General features: G+C 41.4%; 1 protein-coding gene across 3 annotated transcripts in view; it reads left to right on the top strand.

The window, feature by feature from the left end:
* Positions 1-1,321: 1,321 nt before the first annotated feature.
* Positions 1,322-16,370, top strand: part of evi5l (ecotropic viral integration site 5 like) — a 39,444-nt gene continuing 24,395 nt past the window's right edge. For 2 of the 3 annotated variants that reach the window (XM_084378718.1, XM_084378720.1), the window contains exons 1-2: positions 1,322-1,738; positions 14,434-14,823. In XM_084378718.1, the coding sequence (XP_084234844.1) occupies positions 14,582-14,823 (242 nt within the window). In that variant the 5' untranslated portion in view covers positions 1,322-1,738; positions 14,434-14,581. Of the gene's footprint in view, positions 1,739-5,608; positions 5,652-14,433; positions 14,824-16,370 lie in introns of all 3 variants that reach the window. The other variant, XM_084378719.1, reaches the window with a different exon arrangement.

The raw sequence follows: 16,370 nt of genomic DNA on the forward strand, positions 1-16,370 counted from the left end.
TGCAAAGGGACAGTTTGAGTCATCACAGATTAAGTTCATGTTCGCTGGCAGATGAACCAAAAAGGATTCTTCCTTGCACTTTTACATAGAGCGTACAAAATCACTGTTGCACCATCAGACACACATTCTTTATTGTTTGTTGCTGATATCTCTTGTTAAGGTTTAGGGTTATGTACAAATAATCCACTTCCCAAAATGACACACAAACCTGCACAAATATTATTATTAAACATTTCTCTATCAATCAATGATTTTTGCATGCTCTTTGGACACCGTGTTCTTCTCCTGTTACAGCTTCCTGTTGCTTTATCTCAGCTGGAAAGCAGTTCTCAGAATAGGCTGTCTGCAGCATCTCGTCTCCTGCAGTCCACTCATCCTGCACCTCTTACACTACTGCATTACTGTAGATGTGTGTGTTGTAGCATGGATAGCACTGGCATTGAAGGTAAACAAACAGATTTCCCCGATGATAGCTCTTTTATTTAGGAAGTGGTCTGGGCAAAAGATCCAAGGCCTAGATGACAACAGTTGCAGTGTTTTCCTCCTTAACAGCTTGCTTTAACAACCTCATCATGAAAATCACTACAGCACATGTGCAAGAGCCTTTTTCATTACCTGGTTCATGTCACATCTTGTTTAATATGGGTGAAGTTCTACAGTTAACACATTTAATTGAGGAGCTCAGGGATAACACGGGTGGATTTTGTATTCCTGGTGCTCAGTTTTGTGGGCTCAGAGGCTTCCAACCATGAACATAAATTCAACTTCAGTGTGTCATGGATAACAGGACAAAGTCTTTCTTTAGGTGTGTACAAACCTATTATCCATGTCACTCGGATCAACGTGACAGTCATGGTTACAAGTTATAATAGTTCTGATCATTTTACATTTAGCCCACGTTTTACTTTTGATACTCTAAGTACATTTTGCTGATAATACTGAGCAGGCACTTGACTGACTGCCAATAAAATGTAAAAGAAGGGTAAAATAGGGCTTTTATTTAGGCTATTTACTTATTTATGTATTTATTATAAAAAAAATAATGAAAATAGCAATACCGCCCAGACTACAGTTGGTTGCTATCATTTAATCGATCACAAAACGGAAGACTGACTGAAACTATTAGTACAACATGTCAGTCACATAATTAATCAGATAAAGCACCGCTGGATGACACCTGCGTGCCCCGCCTTCCCGCAGAATAAAGCTCCTCAGTGATTGGCTCTCGTCGTTGCCATTCTTGAGGGATCCCGCAGACCTCTGCAGGCCATTGGTCCCTGCCGTGCCAATCACGTCACGTTCTGTCACCTGATTGGTGCGCCCCTCCTCGTGCTCGGCAGAAGGCAGAGGACGCCAGCCATTCTGTGTGATGTACCCGCTATGATTGATGCCGCCGTTCACACCGCGTCCCCGTTGATCCGTCGGCTCCATCTCACCGCTGCCATGGTTATTTTAGCGGAAATGTAAAAGAGATATCTTTTCTCCTCGAGATTCAGCCCTCACACACGAGCCTCTCCGCGTGCAGAGGCTCGCGGCCAGCTGTGCGACGCGGCGGCGCTGCTGCCTCCCGGTTGGACGGCGGCAGGAGGATGGCTCTGCGCTGGACGGGCTCTCTGTGATTGTCCTCGGTGGTCCATTAAGATTTTAATTAGCTGATAACACAGTGGTTGACGTTAACGACCGACTGGCGTGGCGGCGACGATACACGCGCCGCTCTGAGTATGGAAACAGAGTCCAGGTGAGCGATTCAGAGGCTTTTATCTCCTTATTGAAGGTGTTTGTTTTTAAACTGAATATCTGTGTTGTCGCGTGGGGACGGGCCCTAGCTTATTAGTTTGTGAATTTAACGTGAAAACCAACATAGCAGCAGAGGCCCACACAGCTAAACATGCCCGGTGCTGGTTATTCATGAAGCGGCGTCAACAACAGCAGCGGCTCGGTCCGTCTGCTCCGGTTATCTCTGTGTAAAATTCCACTGTACGGCGTGCCAGCGGAGACACGGCCCGCTCATTAGCCTGTCAACCGTTTTTATTGCTAAAGCACATAGCATGTTGCTCTGTGTTCAGTCAGTGCTGTCTGTCCTCGTTGTTTTTTTTATTGTAATGTCGTTACACAATCGTCGTTGTTGTGGGGACGCCGGGACATTTGGTGCCGCAAAGAGAGGATGATGTGTCATTTTGGCCACAGATGTTGATCCAGCCGAGCCATGAGTCGACTGCAGAGCATGTAGGCCTGTTGTTTAGGCATCCTCAAGCAGCAGCAGCAGCAGCAGCGGTAAAGGCCAGGCCGGGATAATAATGAGCTGTCATGTCCAAACAATCCTTTTAATGGGATTACAGGATCGTCGAGGGTGAAACTGCACCACAGTGGATTGTAGGAGTCGCTGTCATCTTCTTCTGGATGTGGCTACATGTTGGATCCACCTGTGTGTCTCTGTCCAGATGTTTGTTGAGCTCCTACCTAACCATTCACTGGTTCAGTTTGCCATAAAATGTCATTTCAATCAAAGGGTTTTCACTGTCTGGACTGGTGATCCCACCGTTTATACTCTTATCCATCCAGTCAGACAGTGATTTGGAGGTGAACCCCTTTTAAATAAGACAGAAAATAGGCACTCATGGTAACAATGAGAAGCAGGACTAGAGTTAAAGGGACACTGTGTAGTTTTGGAGAAGAGATTCAAACTCAGAATTTTAATATTTGCAATATTATGGGGTAATAATACAAAGTCTGAGATATTTATGTTTCCATAAGTGAATAAACAAGCTGTTCTCAGAGGAAAATAAAGTCATTAGAACTGTTTGAAGCTACAAAGGTGGCAGGGTCCGCCACATATAAAAAAAAGTAAGATAGTATTAGTGTTGTCCTTTAAGGTCAGTTAAAACAAAAACAGTTTGTTTAATTAGTTTGTTTAGGCATAAAAACAAAAACAAAAACCTCATTACATTTTCTTTCCCAAAACTTCAGAGTGCACCTTTTAAATGACTTTGTGTTTTAAAACTAGGCCAGGCACGTCTCATTTTTACCTCGCTCTTTGAATAAACATCCAGAAACTGACATTGTTTTGGAGGTATGATGTTGAAGCATGAAGGATACTGCTGACTAGTCACAAAATGGAAGAGCTCCCTCAGGCGCTTATCTCTCTTTTTTAGGAGGGCGAAACTATTCGAGGAATTAATTATCTCACTCTGTTGATTGTAATTACGTCTTGAATGCTCCACGACTAAGGACACGCAGCACTGAGTAAGAGGCTCATAATATCGTCATATGAGATACAATGAGGTCACTATCAGGCTTATCTGTGAATCCTCTCACCATGCAAAAGGCATCTCACATGTTTCCCCGTCAAGGAAACAGGTATCTGATTCTCACATCCTGGCGACCTTGTTTTTAAGTGCGGCAGCCTCGAAACTTCTTCTTTATCTGATCCCACGATCACATGCGCACACAAAAACACACACAAAAGCTTGCATACTACATCTGTGACACGCAAGCACACCTCAGCTTATCCCGGCTAACCCTTTCCTCTGCACTCACTCGCTGCTGCTGCTGCTGCTGCCACATTATTCATCTGTGTGAGAGAGTGGTAAGCTAATAGGCTCTGGACAGCGTCGTCAGGATAAACAGTTTCTGAGTTGTGCTCGCACTCGTTTGTGAATGTGTGCTTGCATGTGCGTGTTGCCTAAAGCAAGAACAGGAGGAGGGATGTCATCTCGCAGCCTTCTCCCTGTGCTGTGCAGTTTGCCTGTCTGCTGCTGTCCAGGTTTATTATTGTCTGCCGCTGTTTGGTTGTAGAGCAGCGACAAACGGGAGCCACATGTTCAGGTCATATCACAGGAAGGACGCATTGATTTCTCTGTCATGACGTCAAAACAAGATTAGCTTGTGATAAATTCTGCAAATAAGAGGTAATCCTAAGTCTTCTTTTTCTTAAGCTTGCAGTGGCATCTAACATCCACTGGATAGTGGCTTAACAAAGCAATAAATTAGGGATGCATGATATGGTATTTTTCCGCTGGCACCGATAACAAATAGTTACCTGCTTTTCATGGCCACTACCGGTGAGATAACTGATCATTTCAGAATTTAGTATTTTAAAAAGGAGTTTATAACCCCTCTACACAGTGTTGCTACCCTGAAAGCAACTTGGCTTTGTGTTATCTTGGATATTTATTGGCTGTAATTTCACCAATACTCATATATAGCCGATGACATACATTTCCTAATATTTTGACGATAATGCATCTGCCTGATATATATCATGCATCTCTGCAGTTAAACTTCAGATGAATGATTAAGGAGGAGTGTTGTGACATTTTGATGAACTTGAATTTGTGACTGCAGTAGCCAATCATCATCAGATGGAGAGCAGTTTACATTACATGTGTTTGAACTTGATTGCACAATGTGATGACTATAGAATAATGACACCATAGGTTTTTAGATTGGTTCCCCATTAACCTTGCTGACACTAAGCTTTTTTGTCTGCCACCAGGCACAAAATGTCCTGGAAAAATGAAAGCCGACTGGTAATCCATTCAGGCTGTCAGCCTGGCACCATTTCTATCTACTTTCACGTCTCCATTGTAGACTAAATGAATGAATAAACTTAAGTTTGGTCCCGTGTTGTCTGTAGTTGCTACTCACTCTGGGGAAAACAGAAAGCAATCTGGTTGCCTTTGGGACAGTGGCGCCAACAATAACTTGGAAACGGCACAGTTAGAAAAGTTGCCTTTTTCCACTTCAACGTCTATTTGTTTGCAACTCTTTTCCAGATTCGAGGCAATGTTGCTTGAATAAATCAGCGACTGTTGCACAAACGGAAAGATTCAGTCTCACATTGTTTCTCTGCAGGTGTGATTTGTCTCTGAGAAGCCCTCAGATGCTCTTTCTGTTTCAGTGAAAGTTTCCCTCACAATGCAGATCTGAGCTTTATTAATCCCAAGCAATGGCTGGTTGTGACAAGGGTGCCATTTATGAATGATGTAGGTTCCTTAGTCGAAGGACAAAACTGAGAAATATAAAACTAAAACTAAAATGATTTTCAGTATTCTTTGTTCTGCTGATTATTTTCTCAATCAAGCGATCAATTGTTTGGTTCATAAAATGTCCCATAGCTGAAGGTGACGTCTTCAGATGTCTTGTTTTGTGCAACCAGCAGACGAAAACCCAAAGATATTCAGTTTACTGTCACTGGAGACTAAAAAAAACCCAGCAAAAATACAAATTTGAGAAGCTGGAACCAGTCATCAAAATTGATGCTGATTACTTTTGCTAAATAGCAGCACCATCCACAAGTCAGTCAGGTTTTCACTGGCTGATTTTTAAAGCCTTCAGTAACATCTGTCCTGGCTCATGCTGGTCTAGCTGGCTGCAGGCTGACAGTTGTGGTGCTGGTCTGGCCTGTGTGCACGTTGCTGCACTTCATCTCATTTGCTGACACATGGAAACAGGGAGCAGCTTGATGACCTGGCTGCCGCGGTTCAGGCTCACTACAACTGCAGCTCTCCTCTCTCTTTACTCTATTGTTCTTGTAGGCTGCAGATTTGTAACTGGATCTGTCGGCCTGCAGATTTTTACACTGACTGAGTTGTGATCTCATTTTCAGACTGCTGCACGTACCAGCATGCAAATGATCTTCAAACAATGAGGCAGGTATATGCACAGGGCCATTATAAACACTGTAGAGGAACTTTTTGAAATCAGATAAGCTCTACTCTAAATATTGCCCACTTTTCTATTCATTCATCTGTTTGAATAGTCATTTGATCTGTCTGTTTACCCAGCGTTGTTTCCTTAGGCAGGGGTGGAATAAATACTCTGATCCATGCCTCAAGTAAGAGCACCAGTCCGACAACGTCACAATATTTCAATACAAATAAAAGTTCTGCATTCAAAATACAAGTATTACCTGTAAAATGTTCTTAAGAATCAAAAGTAAAAGTACTGTAAGTAAGTACTGTAATTGAATTAACATTCAGATGTATGTATTGCACATCTATTCAGTGATTTTGGAGAAACGTAGTTAATTGTTGAGTCTCGTTCCCAGGTTGTTGCTGCTGGTTTGGACTGAGCCACCAGACTGAAGTGTTGGTATTTGGGAATGACACTCAAAAATCAACTTTCTCCAGAATCGTTCACCTTAAGTGGGACGGTCTAGCAGCAAAACAAAAAAAATCTATAACAATGAATGAATTAAGTTGTTCAAAAGAAGAGATCATAATATGTATTAGAGCCCGACTGATACTGGATTTTTGGGGCCGATACCAATAATGGGGAGTAAAAAAAACTCTGATATTGATATATCGGCTGGTATTCTTAATACACAGAATATACACATAAGCACACATGTTTTGCAATGATCAGATAAATGCGGTGGTTAGTGAAAAAGATCATATTTCTCTAAAATGTAGTGGAGTACAATTATGACATGGCATAAAATGGATATACTCAAGTAAAGTATATTATGTTCCACCACTGTCCTTAACTGAGTATTACTAAACAGCAAAGACAAATATTTCACGAGCGCCACTTAACCAGTGTATGGCTTTAATTAACACTATTTCTGAAGTAGTCAGATAACAAGAAGCTGCTTCTCTGTACGAAGCATTTCATCAGCCAAGTTGAGGTATTGTTATTGTTTAAGATTAACATGAGGAGATGATTTACCTCAGGGTGAATCTGTGGGAGTATGATTAACAACACAGACGTGTTCTTGAGTGAGAGACTGAGGCATTTTGAAACCTGTGTGTCGTCACACCGTGGCTGTTGATGATGCTTCCTTTGCACAATCATCTATAACATGTCAGCCAATGGGCCACGATGTGCCTGTGCTTTAGAGTAAACAGTGTGGATGTTAAAAAGGCTTTTGCAGCTCAAATTAGGTGGTACAGAAATGTCTTTAGATTTGGTTGATTTACAAAGGAGGTTTGCTTTCTTGCTAGCAGATGCCAGAATGAACGAGGGCCATAAATTGTGTTTTACATCTTTAGATTTCGGTTTCAAAGTCAACCTGATCCTTCCACAGTGCAGTCTTTGTGAACACCTGCTCCGATCATCTCACTAAAGGCACAGTTTGATTCACTTCCTCATCTCCCCAGGAGGCTTTAGGTAATTATGAAATAGAAGAAAACAAGCTTGCAAAAATGAATCACATTTTTCAGATGTTTGTGGATTCGTAGTGTTCGACTGTTTCAGTCTCTCACAGCCGTTTCTAAGGCAAACAACAGATGTTTGTAATCAGACCAGGTGATTAAACAGCAGCTCAGCTACTGATCAGCGTTCGTGACGGAGCTGCTGGTAAAGTATGAAAAAAAGATAATGTAATGAATGCAGCGGGAGAACTAATGTCAGTCATTGCTTCAGCATCACATTAAGCAGTGGCTATGTGCCTGCAGTAGCACCCAGTTGGTAGCAGTTATCCTCGCCTGTGTAATCCAGTTTTGAGATTAGTGAGTGATTAGTGGATGTTGCAGTCTGTTTTATCATGCATTTTTTTTCAGTTATAAGATTTTAAATAATCTGAGCAGTATTAGGACTAATGCGCTGACCAGTCAGTGGTGGAAAAGAGCAGAAGAGCAGCCTGTACTTGAAGGTAATTGATGGGTTGTGGGGATGGCTATTTCAGGACAATTTCCTCTCACAGTGGCACTCAGGGGAACCGAATCGTCTGGAGAGGGATACTAACTAAATTTAGAGCAGGAAAGCATTAGTCATGAAAGTGAACGTAGTTGGTAGATTTAGGGGACCAAGTCTTGAAAACATTTGTTGTCGTTGTCGCTTCGATTGCCCCAAATATGTCTCCTCATTCATTCAGGCTTAATGTCACACTTATTGGACAAATCCCCCCAAAAACATTTGCTGCATTGCACAGCACGAACATAAGAGAGTTACCAATTACATCTCTGTGATCTATACAGTGCAGTTGGTACATGAAGGCTGTTCGGTCGTTACTGTAATGATGGGGCTGAGGGCTGATGTTCTCAGAGTTAATAGGTAACCATTCATTCCCAGTACGCAGAGATATGAACGTGAATCTCTGTGTCAGATTCACTGTACAGTAAACTACTCAGATCATTAACTTAGGTAAAAGTACCAGTACCAGTGTAATCGAATATAAAAATATTCCATTACAAGTTAAAGTCCTTCATTCAAATGTTTACTTGATGCTTGCTGCTGCATGTGTGACAAAAGTTGCATAAAGCTTTTGAGGCTAAAGATTAAGCTCTGTAATCTGATAAATCACTTTAAATTGTGTCAATTGAGTCGGCGTTAGTTGAAGCTGAAGACTACATTGAGAAAAATCTGTGTTAGAAAGAAGCAGGGCTGCACAATATGGTTTAAAAAAAAAAAAAAGTCAAATTGTGATTGTTTTGACAAACACTGCGATGGCGATGCGGTTAACGATCAGTGGGGATGATCAGTTTTGCATCACAATTTTATTTCCACTGTAAAAACTATCATCATGCTGGGCTCTGTACCAAACAACCATGTTTTCTTACATCTGTAGAAAAAGATTTGTGGACGAGGACAACTCAAATTTTAAGCAATTTCTTTAATTGATATTCTGTTACCTTAACAATGAATTATCATTATCTTGGATATTTATTGGCTATAATTTCACTAATACTCATATATAGCCGATGACATACATTTCCTAATATTTTGACGATAATGCATCTGCCTGATGTATATCATGCATCTCTGCAGTTAAACTTCAGATGAATGATTAAGGAGGAGTGTTGTGACAAATAAAAAAGACGATATATCTTCTGTTATTACAGAATTGTCATAAAAAAGTACCATATTTGAAAGGAAAATACTCAAGTGAAGCACAACCTGAAGTATCCTTCCACCACTGTCAGGCAGATGCTGTAAGGTCGTTTAAAAGCCTGCTTTCATCATAGACTAATTGATTGGTATGTGTTTTGCACCCCATTGCCCCTGTGCACTATATGGAGAGTGTGTTTATCTTGTCAATATGTGCAGTCAAACTAATCCCATGCACTGGCTTTAGCTAATCGAGCTGCTTTCACAAACACGAAAAACATCCCTATTTATTAATGGGACACTTGGAGCAACAACATGCACAACGGCAGTCACAAGGACAGTGAGTCCAGTAGATCAGAAGCGTGGAAATGAACAGTCCACGTGTCAGCGACCAAACATGAGATCATGAGTTGGAACAACAGCGAGGTTAGCCGCTACGGATTAAGGAAAGGGTCGCCTAATGTCAGGGATGGAAGGACCCGAGGGTGAGACGCACACGCTAATAGTAGGAGGGAGGGGATGACACATCTGCGAGGCTGGGATTTCTTTGAAAAAGGAGCTGATTTCTCTGTTTTTCCTTCATAAAATGCTGTTCAGGTTTTTTTTTCCATTTTTGTGTGTCTTTTTCAGTCTCTGGGGAAATAATTTACACCTCAGAATGCTTGTAATATCACCACTTACGTCACAAGCAGGAAAATAGGGATGAATATGTTGTTGGTGGGTGTTGTGAAAAGATCAAAGGGAGGGTATCTGCATATTTTTTTAACCCTCCCTTATTTTAATTGCCCCAGGCTAGCTCAAAGTCACTGAGCCCAGATGGAGACCGTGAAAAGCTTCTTTACAACCCAGATGAAAAGTATTTTGTAAATCAGACACATCCTGCACTGATACAACATTATAAACATGGAGGGGCAAAGGGGATGTGTCTGTGTCTGTGTGTGTGTGTGTGTGTCTGTGTGTGGTGTGTGAAGGGGGGTCAGAAGAGGAAACAATAGCTCTGTCTGTTTCTGTAGACAGCGAGATCCACGCGTACACATTACACAATAACGTAACGTTGTGCATGGTGCATGATATTAGTCAGGAGGAGACTAAACATAAACCAAAAACACAAAAAACTTGCACATATGTGGGGTTAGGGTCCCATATCTAACACATTAACTAACACACACATACTGAGGTGGAATGTGAACATAGACACACCAAGCATGGAGACATGTCAGTGCACATGCTAAATAGTAACCTTTCATGCAGCACACACACTCACACACACGAAACATGCTTGGAAACACAATTTCAATGGATTACAATGAAAGCACCTCCAAGCTGCCTTTATCTCTGTCCTCTGCAGTTTCTCCCAAGTACACAATGACATTAGAGGGAGCCTGCTGTCATATACAGAGCAACAGCCAAGCACAGAAAATCTGGTGTGTTTTGCTTTGTCAGAGACCTTCAAAATGTCCTTCCATTAACCAATGTATGTGTGTGTGTGAGAGAGAGAGGGAGAGAGAGAGAGAGAGAGAGGAAAAACACTTGCTTTAGTACCACTCTGCTGCATGACTCACACCTTTTACAGTGTGGCCTGACCACAGTGACAGAGCTGAATTGCCCTCTGTAGTGCTGAAGTATCTCTGAAGCATCTCTTCTTTTGTACTATCAGGCTGATACTTATGATGTTTAAGATGTTTTCACGGCGCTTGTGGGTTTCTTTTTAAATGCAATTCCTCCAGCAGACGTTGGTTTAATCCTCGGACATCCTTATTCACAAGTCCAGATTTCTGTTTCAACAGAATCTTAATTTTTTTGTGGTGGAAAAAATGTGGTTCATCAGATGTAAGAAGCTGTTGGTGAGAATTCCAGTAGTGGTCAGTCGTCTGTGCAGGTAACTAGCTGAAGAGCTTTGGGAACATTTTGCCATAAATCCAAACACTCGCTGTTTTTATTCTCCCAGCCCGAGTAGTATCCCCTCCAACAAGATTTATTGTGTTCAGTTTGAGGGAGGCTATTATGTTATTGATTTTAAAGTTAAGGGTTAACAGGCCAAAACGAAAACAAAAAAATGTGAGTGTGAGATTTTATTTCTTCACCAACATGAGGGACATGAGTAGTCTCTCAGTTCCTCGCAGTAAATCAAATGTTTGCATTATTGTCACACTGTACCACAAACTGATCTAATGCTAACGACTGTGCCACACACGCACGCACAGGGGTGAGGATATGTTAATGTTCTGAGTTTTACAAGCAGTAACTCGTTTAAAATCTGCGGACAATCTGCAGAGTTGTCGTCTGAATTCTGTGTGCGCAGACTCCGTGTGGGCCTGATGATTGTTAAAATGTATAAAAGTTCCTTTAGCTCGACTGTTATCAGCTGAAATATTCTGAGAATAAGGCGAAATAGGAAACGGTCACAAGCAGAATTCACAAGAATTATTGCAAATTATTACCACAAATTCACGGGTGTGCTATGATTCTGTATCAGTGACAATTCAATTTTCCCGAATTAAAGAAGATGGCTGTGTCAGCTGGGTAAATACTTTCCTCTGTGAGCCTAAATCCCAATGTGGATCTGCAGCAGAGTCCCGTCAACAATAATTTAAAATCTGGAGATCGGACCAAATGAAAATCAGGAGGAGGATGTGTACGCTGAAATTCAAACTCTGATCTTAGCATAAGAGAGCTGAACTCACAACGTCGTTTCTCTCTTGTGCCTTTGATTTAGAGTATCACAGACTGGACAGGAGGGTGAACACAAGCCTGCTGTATTCAGCTCCACAGTCGACTTACTGAAGGATTTGTGGGTAATTAGATCAAGGTGAAAAGTGTCTGGCACAGTTATAAAATTTGTAAATAAAAATAGAGCTCACTGCTCGGATCGAGGTGAATTTTTGTGACTGAGAAGGCAGATGCTTCAGAGCCTGAGGCTCAGCCATCTGTCCGATGATTTTAATCTTAAAAGAAAAGGCAGGCTGACACTGTCAGTTCTGAGATCGTTGCAGTAATTTCATGCACAAAAAGTTGGTTTAGCTGTACCAGATTTAACATGAGTAAATATAAAGTATCTGGGAAAATCTGTTCTATGAGACTCGTCCTTTGACCGAGCCCTTTTACACATGTGATTTGGTCTCATTGGCTTGTTAATGGCTCTTTTGATCGGGCTGGTTTCTGTGCATGAATGTGGTCCTTGTCTCTTCCCCATGTAGTGTTGTCCCTGTTCAGATTGTTATTATGCTCCTCTCCTCCCCGCTCTCCTCTCCTGCAGGCTATTTTTCTGCTCTCCTTGTTTTGTGGCACATGTCTGCATCATATGCTTCAAAAACTGTACGTTGCTCTCGACCTTCATGATTGATTACACGGCAAAAATCCATTCTGTATTGCATTGTTGTTGAGTTTTCAGTTGTATGATGGTAATTGTCGATAAATTTACTGTACTGTTGTTGTGTGTGACTTTGACTACACCACTGTGGTTGTGTATTTTCTGTCTAGGATTTCTCTCATCTGGCCCCATATTTATTTTATTAATAGCTGGTTGTCAGCTACACCGTGTGTGTGTGTGTGTGTGTGTGTGTGTGTGTGTGTGTGTGTGTGTGTGTGTGTGTGTGTGTGTGTGTGTGTGTGTGTGTGTGTGTGTGTGTGTGTGTGTGTGTGTGTGTGTGTGTGTGTGTATGAATATAATGAAGGAAAACAAATCACAGCGTCTCAATGAGCTGTCGAACATTAGCAAGTTAAATGTTGCACTAACGAGTCAAGTATGCTTATAACTAATTAAACTTGAACGACACAAATACACATATTAGTTTTTTTGATCATTTATAAAACCCCCAATAAAACTAACAGTGCCTTCAGCTGAAACAAAACAGTTTTCCACAGTTTTCTCTTGGTGTGAAGTCACGCCTAGGTTTAAATCAGAAGGGAAGCAATTAAAAGCTCCCCAAACTCTTCTGTTTCTGCCAGAAGCCTCAGCTTGTTATTAGCTCTTTCTTATTGCTCTGAACTCACTCAATTATTAATCTGATTTATCAATGATCTGATTGATTTATTATGACTTAATGCACATTAATCGCCCAGGAGCCGTGACCATAGCTCAATTCTTCTGAAAGCCATAAGGTCTGATATTAATTGAAAAACAATGTAGGTCATTATGTGTGAAAAGCTACTGACAGGTTCGTTCTTTCGTGTCAAGGTTCATCATTTATTTATCACTGTAAATGTAAAGAAAAACAGCTCTCTGATAGCAGAGTTTGTCTGTAGTGATGGGCTGTGATGTTCTCAGCCAGAATGATGTCATTACAGTGACTCAGAGTCACTCCCTCAGGGAAGCTTTTTTGAACGAGGGTGTGGAGGGGCCGTATTGGCATCTTCATGTGGACTGAATCACTGACATTACATGCTACTCCTAATTTTCAAGTGCACAGGAATGGGTGTTTGCACATTGGTAGGACTGTGATTTGTTCATTGTTTGACTAAATGATGTTTATGTGTTGGAGTTGGGCACTAAAATCTTTATAGGGTAATCTTGATATCAGTATGTTCTATTGAATTGAGTTCATCCCACTGAATTAAAGATATATTATGTAACATTTCTGCATTGAAATGAAAAAAAAAGAAAAACGACCAGAGTTCTGTTAGACATTTGTTGAGTTGTGTACTTACATTGTCCCAGATGTTTCAATGAATGTTCAAACCCAGATAAATCTGTAATTTTAGGTAACACCCAAGAGAGAACCAGAGAGTGAGGAGGAAACTTTAAAACCTTACCTTGTACATGAACATTTCTGCCTGAGTCACGTAGCTAGATTGTCATCAGCAATGGTGGTTGTTGAGGACAACTCCCATGATCCCACACTGCTCAGGTCTTTTGTTTGGTTGTTATTGAGAGACCCCGAGCAGAAGCAATTACTGTGCAGTTGAAGAGATTTTTCCAACATTACAAACTGGTATCATTTTCAATAATAAATGTTAAAGGTCGAGTATTTTGGATCTACAACAGATACAGATTTCAGCTCAAATTAGCTTCATAGCCCTTAAAAAAGCCCCTTTATTGCTGAAATGATCAGTCAAAACAATTAGTCAACAACAATCGATGATAATAATCGATACAGCATTGAAGTCATTGTTTAAGCAATAATGAGCTCCTCAAATGTGCGGATTCTGTGCTTTTCTCTCTGTTGATATTGTAAATTTAATATGTTTGGGTGTAGGCCACTGGTCAGAGAAAACACGAGACTTGAATGTATCACCTAAAGTAGTGATTTTCAGTCCTGTTCCTGGCGGCCTGCCCTGCATGTTTTATATGTATCCCTGATCCATCACACCTGATTCAAATAAATGGGTTGTTATCAGGCTTCAGCAGAGCTTGACACTGAGCTGATCATTTGAATCAGGTGTGATGGAGCAGGGAATCATCTAAAACATGCAGGAACAGGATTGATAAACACTGACCCAAAGATTTGGGAAAATGTGAAGGGATTAGTCAGTAAGAAAATGTGTCATTTGTTGCAGCCCTAATCTTAAGATACAACTTATCAGGGCTGGACAGATGATGCTGTGTAGCCACAGGTTTTGCACATCTAGAGGACGTATTTGTCACATTAATTTGGGGATTTAATATTTACTTGTTAATTATCCGTAGTCAGCCATTTTCATTCAGCTTTTCTGCATCCATGACAGGTTTGAAGACCTCTGATCATATCTGCTCCACGGCCAGCCAGGCGGCCAATCAGGAGACAGCCAGGCTCACTGAGGAGGGAGACCAACAGACTGGAAGACCCTCTTACCACACCCACACTGCTTCACCCATCACTCCATCGCCACTGCCATGTCTATACCCAGCGGCAGCCCAGAAAGAGAGGGCTCTAGTGGGGCTCTCCCTCAGCTAGAGTGCCCTTCTTCTCCTACCGGCATGGATCCAGACCCGCCATCAACAGGCAGCCCAGTGCTCAGCCCAGATTCATCCTCCCATGATGCAGTGCTGTCAGCACCAGCCGCTTCCCCTGCAGACTCGGAGAACCTGAGTCCAGATGAGCTGGAGCTGCTGGCCAAACTGGAGGAGCAGAACAGGTGAGAGCCGCCCTCATCGTATTAACTGTTGCAGTGAAAACAACGCATGTCTTACAGTTGTACAGTAGCAGCTTCAACCAATTAATTTGTCAATATTCATTGACTGTTAGCTAAACATCTCCTCTTGTCCTGTCATAGCTTTGCAACACAAGCTAGGCACAGCAGGCCTGTCAAGCTGTGGTTGCTCCGCATGCTGAAGCACTGTGCAGGGGGCTCAGGAAGTCTGGAGGGTCTTGTTAGCATGTCCTGCTAATTAACTTGCTGCATCTTCATCAAATGACTACATTGGTTCTTTTGTTGAGCGGTTATGTTTTTATTTTTTTATTTTTTTTGTTTTAAAAAAGCCCACTTCATGATTATCGTGATAATATCATGACATGTAATTTCTCAGTGTGGCTGAATCCTGTAAGGTAGTAGCTGTTTAACCAAAGAACCGACGATGGACAAGAAAAGTCATTAAACTGTAGAAAGTCGATGTTTGAGGTAGAATCTCTGATCAAGGACATGAACACAGACTCAAGAATATAGATGAGTGGGCAAGTAGGTCAAGTTCAAAGTGTTGAAAGTTCGACTTCAGATACAGAATGAAGTGCAGAAAATAATGAGGGTTGAAGGTAGTGTTAAAACAGTATCTTATTAATGAGATGGTCTAATATGGCATTTAATTAGTGCTTCATGATAGGAGATGTTGTTAAATTCTGATAGGGGTGCAGGTTATCAGCCATCCAGAGAGCTGTTATCATCCTGAAATTTTAAGTTTCACCAGGAACATCAAAGAGTGTGAGTTGTGATCCCATACAGAGAACATGTTTTGCATTAAAAGCCCAATAGTGTACATTACATAGCAACCACTGATATAACCGTTGATGAAAATAAACAGAATATGGTACACGGTAGAAAGTCTGTCCTTCACAGGCCACTCAAGAGCTTTTAATGAATCCCTGATTTTCAAGAGACCATGAAAATATCAGTAAAAGATTTATATTTGTGAGGCTTCAAGTGATTCTCAAACATATCTATAACTTTTGAATGTGAGAAGATTGACATTTGAAGAAATGTCCGTTTCGGTGGATTTTTGCTTCCTAACCATCATGAATCCAAGCAGACTGCAGCCACTGTGCTCCATTAAACAGAGAAACCGAAGGTTTTACGGTCACCTTTCAAGCACACAAGGTGTGAGGTTCTCAAGTAATATATTTCAGGCGCTCTAAGGTTGTGGTCACAGTGACATCTGGAGAAACAGTAATAGTGTATTTCGCAGCGTTAAGACACAGATCCTTTGGGGCTAGAAATATAATTGGCATTGTTCAAATCCAGGTGTCTATGGTCTTGGTCCAGTCTAAAGGATTTTTGAGTGACTACAAGCCGATGTCAGTTTGACCTAGAATCACAAATCTGCACGCCCTACATCTGCAAGAAATACACTGGGTAACAAAAGATGGGTATGTAGGTTAGTGTTTTAGAGAACTCTGGGCACTGGGCCCTCAAACTTCAATGTTTCCTATTAGAACATTTTAAATATGAGAAGAGGAAGAACAGAAGGACTA

This window comes from Pagrus pagrus, assembly GCF_965226575.1.
Source record: "Pagrus pagrus genome assembly, chromosome: 2".
NCBI classification, from domain to species: Eukaryota; Metazoa; Chordata; class Actinopteri; order Spariformes; family Sparidae; genus Pagrus; species Pagrus pagrus.